The sequence below is a fragment of the Carettochelys insculpta genome, chromosome 18, assembly GCF_033958435.1.
Source record: "Carettochelys insculpta isolate YL-2023 chromosome 18, ASM3395843v1, whole genome shotgun sequence".
Classification (NCBI taxonomy): Eukaryota; Metazoa; Chordata; order Testudines; family Carettochelyidae; genus Carettochelys; species Carettochelys insculpta.
Window position 1 is genome coordinate 19,414,003 of NC_134154.1, and position 6,000 is coordinate 19,420,002.

At 35.5% G+C, this 6,000-nt stretch overlaps 1 protein-coding gene across 3 annotated transcripts in view; it reads left to right on the forward strand.

Annotated features, from left to right (window-relative positions):
* STX2 (syntaxin 2) overlaps window positions 1–5,528 on the forward strand; it is a 70,879-nt gene extending 65,351 nt beyond the window's left edge. For all 3 annotated transcript variants that reach the window (XM_075012465.1, XM_075012467.1, XM_075012468.1), the window contains one exon: window positions 3,038–5,528. Coding sequence is in view for 2 of the 3 variants with exons in the window: in XM_075012467.1 (XP_074868568.1) it covers window positions 3,038–3,115 (78 nt within the window). In the remaining variant the exon portion in view is untranslated. The remainder of the gene's footprint in view (window positions 1–3,037) is intronic.
* Window positions 5,529–6,000: the final 472 nt, after the last annotated feature.

A 6,000-nucleotide genomic window follows, 5' to 3' on the forward strand; every position in this document is an offset into this window, starting at 1 on the left:
TAATTATTTAAACTAGTACTTTTTTAACATGGAGTACAGTACTTTCTCAAGTTGTAGCTTAGTAAATCCAATCATCTGCATGTTAAACTGTAGACTCAGGAGCACTTAACCTTACATTAGCCTATGTGACATGTCTAGTCCAATGAACACATTTTCTCCTCCAGTAATCATTGGTGAGCTATCAAATATGTAATAGCTGTTTATTGACTTTTTATTACATTCTATTCAGCTCAGTATGTTTTAATAAAAATGAACAAGTATCTAAATAAAGGAGAATATAAGCAGCTTTATAAGTCTCCAGTTACAACGGTAGACATAAACTCTCATATCAACTATCATATTCCACATGTAACAAACAGTATTTTATCAAAACAAGATGTTTACTGATTTTAATATGGGTACTAGACTTCAGTAGACATGGTATACCTAGACTTTAATAAAGCATTTGACATAGTGTCGTGTGACTTTCTTATCAACAAACTAAGGAAATACAATGTAGATGGGACGAGTATAAGGTAGAAGCATGACTGGTTGGATAGTCATTCTCAGAATATAGTCATGCTGAAAGGGGGTTCCACAGGGATCAGTTTTGGAACTGGTTCTGTTCAATATCTTCGTAAACAGTTTAGATAATGTTGTAAAGAGTAAGTGTATAAAGTTTGTCAATGATACCACACTAGGGCTACGTCTACACGTGAAGCCTCCATCGAAGTAGCCTATTTCGATGAATAACATCTACACATCCTCCAGGGCTGGCAACGTCGACGTTCAACATCGACGTTGCGTAGCACCACATCGAAATAGGCGCTGCGAGGGAACGTGTACACGCCAAAGTAGCACAGATCGAAATAAGGGTGCCAGGCACAGCTGCAGACAGGGTCACAGGGCGAACTCAACAGCAAGCCGCTCTCTTAAAGGGCCCCTCCCAGACACAGTTGCACTAAACGACACAAGATCCACAGAGCCGACAACTGGTTGCAGATCCTGTGCATGCAGCATGGATCCCCAGCTGCAGCAGCAGCAGCCAGAAGCCCTGGGCTAAGGGCTGCTGCACACAGTGACCATAGAGCCCCGCAGGGGCTGGAGAGAGAGCGTCTCTCAACCCCTCAGCTGATGGCCGCCATGGCGGACCCCGCAATTTCGAAGTTGCGGGACGCGCAACAACTACACGGTCCCTACTTTGACGTTGAACGTCGAAGTAGGGCGGTATTCCCATCCCCTCATGGGGTTAGCGGCTTCGATGTCTCGCCGCCTAACGTTGATGTTAACATCGAAATAGTGCCCAACACGTGTAGCCGTGACGGGCGCTATTTCGAAGTTAGTGCCGCTACTTCGAAGTAGTGTGCACGTGTAGACACGGCTTAGGAGGGGTTGCAAGTGCTTTGGACGATAGGGTTATAATTCAAAATGATGTGGACGAATGATCTGATAATAGGATGAAGTTCAGTGAGGACAAATGCAAAGTACTCCGCTTAGGAAGGAACAATCAGTTTTATACATACAAAATGGGAAATTACTGTCTAGGAAGGAATACCGCAGAAAGGCCTTGGGGTCATAATGGACTACGAGCTAAATAAGAGTCAACCGTGGAGCACTGTTCCAAAAAAAGCAAACATCATTCTGGGAGGCATTACCAGAAATGTCAACATAAGCAAGACATGAGAATAGTTCTTCTGTTCTACTCTGTGATGATTAGGCATGAACTGGAGTATTGTATCCAGTTCTGAGCACCACATTTCAAGAAGAATATGGAGAAATTGGAGAGGATCCAGAGAAGACCAACAAAAATTATTAAAGGTCGAAAAAAACTGACCTGTGAGGGACAATGGAAGGAACTGGATTTGTTAGTTTGGAAAGGAGGGGACCTAACAGTTTTCAAGTACCTAAAAGGTTGTTGCAAGGAGACAGGAGGAAATATTATTCTACTTAATCTCTTAGGGTAGGACAAGAAGCAATGGGCTTAAATTGCAGCAAAGGAAATCTAGGTTGCACATTAGGAAAAACTTCCTAACTCTCATGGTGGTTAAGTGCTGGAATAAATTGCCTAGGGTGGTTGTAAAATCTCCATAATTGGATATATTTAAGAGCAGATTAGATAAACATCTGTCAAGGATGATCTAGATCAGGGGTATGCAACCTGTGGCTCCAGAGCCATATGTGGCTCTTAAAGGATTTCTTTGTGGCTCTTGACACTATAATTGCAAAGTTTAAAAAAAATAAAAACAAAAACCCTCCTGATTATTTTTGATAAAAGCTGAACATCTAAAAGCCCAAAAATGAACACAACTCATATCTAAATAGCAAATAATGTGATCTCAAAATGTTGGATAATTCACCCTACAGTCCTCCAGAGAGAGAGAGAAGGTTGGGAGTGAAAGGTCGGGAAGAAATGGTACAAACATACACACAGAGTGTGAGGAAATAGAATATGTAAAAAGTTTGTGAATGTCCTGCAGTAAATGTGATTCCATTACAAATCATTGTGTGTGCACTATTCTTAAAATAGAGGTTACAAGAAGTATGGTGTGATGTTATTTATTAAGGATCATCTCCTATTCACATGCATTGCAGCTCTTGAGTTACTGAGTACTTTGCCAAATTGAAAAAATGGCTCTTCTTGCTATTTTGGTTGTCAGTCCCTGATCTAGACTGTAGTTGGCCCTGCTGTGAGTTCAAGAGACTAGACTTGATGACCTCTCGAGGTCCCTTCCAGTTCTAAGATTATATGAAATAAAACACATAAGTATGTTAGGCAAATATTCAAAAGTTAATTAAAGACTTCTGGGACTGACTGCAGTTAAGTGTACAATTTTAAGAGAAACACAGGCATAAGCATGTCATTGTATTGGGTCGCTCTTTATAACATTTTAACAGCATGTCAGCATTATATATATAGACACACACACACACACATATGTGTGTTTTCTTTATATGTTCATTTTATACATACTACTTGTTATAGAATATGCATGTACTACTTAAAGCAGATTTAAAATCTAATATAATACATTAATCTAGATTTTTCTCTTTTTTGCAGAAAATGGCATTCATAATTATTTGTGTAACTGTCTTGCTTGTGATCCTTGGAATTATCCTAGCAGCTACATTATCATAGCAAGCACATTGGAAGAGTTTACGAATTTTCAGTCTCCAAATCACTTGTCTAGTGGAACCACATACTCTTAACGTTTTTTGTAAAAGATGCCTTACATCATGTTGCGCAAGGTGTACAGTGCTGACCTGTGTTTAGTGATTTAAAGATGAAAACAATGACACCTAATGTTTAATTGTATCTGCAAATCAAAGTGCATATGGGAAATCAATTCGATTTTCATCAGAAACCAGTGGATGTCAGTATGAAGCCTGCTTTTAATGGTTTTGAACTAAAGTGATTTGGGAATTCTATTTTTTGACATTTCAGTGTTATAAACACAGAATTTAATTAGGGAATTGTGGAGCTATTGAGTTTTGGCCATTTGACATAACTCTTCTACTTTTAATACAATTATAATTGAGAATTTTAGGACCACATTTTGTGTTCTCTTCTTGTTAGCAAAATAATTGATTCTCTGAACACATTTTTGTAGGAATTGAAGCTGTAACTTTACATAAAACATTAGCTGATTAGTCATCTTGCTCTATCCAGTTTTTATAAGGAAAAATTTCCTTCTTCAGCTAGTGCTGCCTCGTTTTATTTTAAAAATCAGTTTGTGCTTAAAGGTATTATATAATTGTGCTTTTAATTTGAGGGGAAAATCCTGCTTCCAGGAAACTAATGGAGCAACCAAATAGCATACTGTTAATAGTGACTATAATTGAATGGTTTTTAAAACCCTCTAGTAAAGATTGTTCAGAAGATTGCACTTAAGTCCATTTCTGCTTGTTGCATTATGTTAGAATTCATAGACGTTAAAAAAAATAAAACCCTAAGTATTCTACCATGAAATTTATCGTTCTGTTTGCTTTATCAAATTTAACATGCTTAATTGCTTAAAATGTGTTTCTAATCTATATAATCCTGCCAGTTGCTGCAATATTTCCCTGGTGTAAAAATGCAACAATGAAGCACAGATATAGTATTTGAACTTTTTAGGAAGGTATTCCAGAATGAAATTTGTTGTGAATATGAAACTAAAACAGACCAAGCAATTTGACCAGATTGGCACATTTCATCTTAGTCCTTCAAGAGCAAAAATCAAGATTTAATTTTCAAATGTTTGCAAGTGGTTGTGAGAAAACATAGGAATGAACAGGCTTCTTTAGTTTCTTTATGTTTGGATTTGCTAATAATGCACTGATTTGTTATAAAATTTACTTTTGTGAATTTGTGTAACAAATAGGAGGTGTAAATAATGTGTGTATTACTGCTTGAAAGTTCTAAACATTTCAAACTTAACCAAAACAGATTAATTTAATATTAATGGTTACTTTTGTTCCTGTGTCATTTCTATATGAAAATAGTTATGATTTGTATCTTGATTTCTCATCTGTGTATGTTCATGTAGATATGTAGGTTTTTTTTTTTTTCACTTAAAGTGAAGTAGAAAAAGAAGTGCCTTCTCAAAACATGGCCTACATCTCTTCATTTTTCTATTTTAAGATGGCTACAATATCGTTTTACTTTAGATAATATTAAACGTTACAACTTTTTAGTTCTGCAGCTTACTCATTATGTATTAAAATGTTCTTCTTTAAAATGTTTATGAAGCAGGCTATACACTAAAAATGTAACTAAAAATATCATTGAAATGTTTCTTAATGTTTAGCAAGATTTACAATGTGTACCATCTGTTGAAAGATATTTCTGCTTTGATGCTGTCCAAATATACTGTGAAATTCTCTTAGGATTGTATTTTGCAAGTGGTGGTCCATGGTGAAAGCATATAGAAACAAATAGACATTTTAGTTGCACTGTGGTGGGCTTACTAAATAAGACCCTGATTCAGTAGTTTATCCTAAAAACATTGTAAATGAATCAGCTATCAAGAAATTTGTTGACATTTTCTTCTTCATGAATGAACAAATTTCTTTACCTTATTTTAAGTGTGGACAGCCATCAGTTACTATGGAAGTTTTTTGTACAAAGTACTGAAACGGTTGACTTGAAATGGTGAGTTCTTCAGTAAAATGTATTTTTATTTGATAGCTTTGTTTTCTAATATTTAGTAATAAAAGTTATTTATAAAAATGTACAGATTATTCTGTTTCAGGAAAATATCAGATAGCGCTGTTAAAGTGGTTTATCTACATCAACCCAAAAAAGTGTGTAACTTTTTTGTTTGTTCATTTGCAAAAGATTCTCCATTCAGAATATAAATTGAAAGGGTCAATGACTATTTTATATTTTTCGTTCATATACTTACCTCACAACTATGTTTTTTTAAAAAGAAAATACAAATATAATTAAAATTTGACAAAGGTGCATGTGCTTACTTGCTTGTCACTTCAGGGGTAAAGAACTGGTTTCTAATAAAAAATGGAAAAAAACTCTAATTTCCCATTTACTAATAAATCTATCTATGCAAGCATTTCACTTGTGACTGTTTTTATGGCGAATTTATTGTAAATGTTTACACAGACTACTGGAAATACTTAAATGTGGATGGCATGTTTATCAAGTAATTCTAAAGTTCTTAGAACAGGTATCTAGAAATGAGTAAGAATAAACACTTCCTTTCAAAAATTCGCTAATAAGTTCCTGAAGTAATACTGCACACATTTACACATATGAGTAACTGCAAAAGAGAAATAATCCCATTAACATTTTAGGAAAATCTGGAAAACAATTATTTTTAATAAAAAAGTGAGACAGGAGCTTGAAGTGAGAAAGCTGTTCGTTTTAGCAGTTGTATTCCTGTGTTTGCAGGCTTTGTTTTTTCAAAGTCCTCCGTAATATGTACTGTAAACTGAAGTTAGAAACTCATGCTTAAGGCTCAGTCTACAAAGCGAAGGCTGCCTGTGGTGGGCTAGAAATGTTTTCTTGGCAAAAGTGCCAACAAC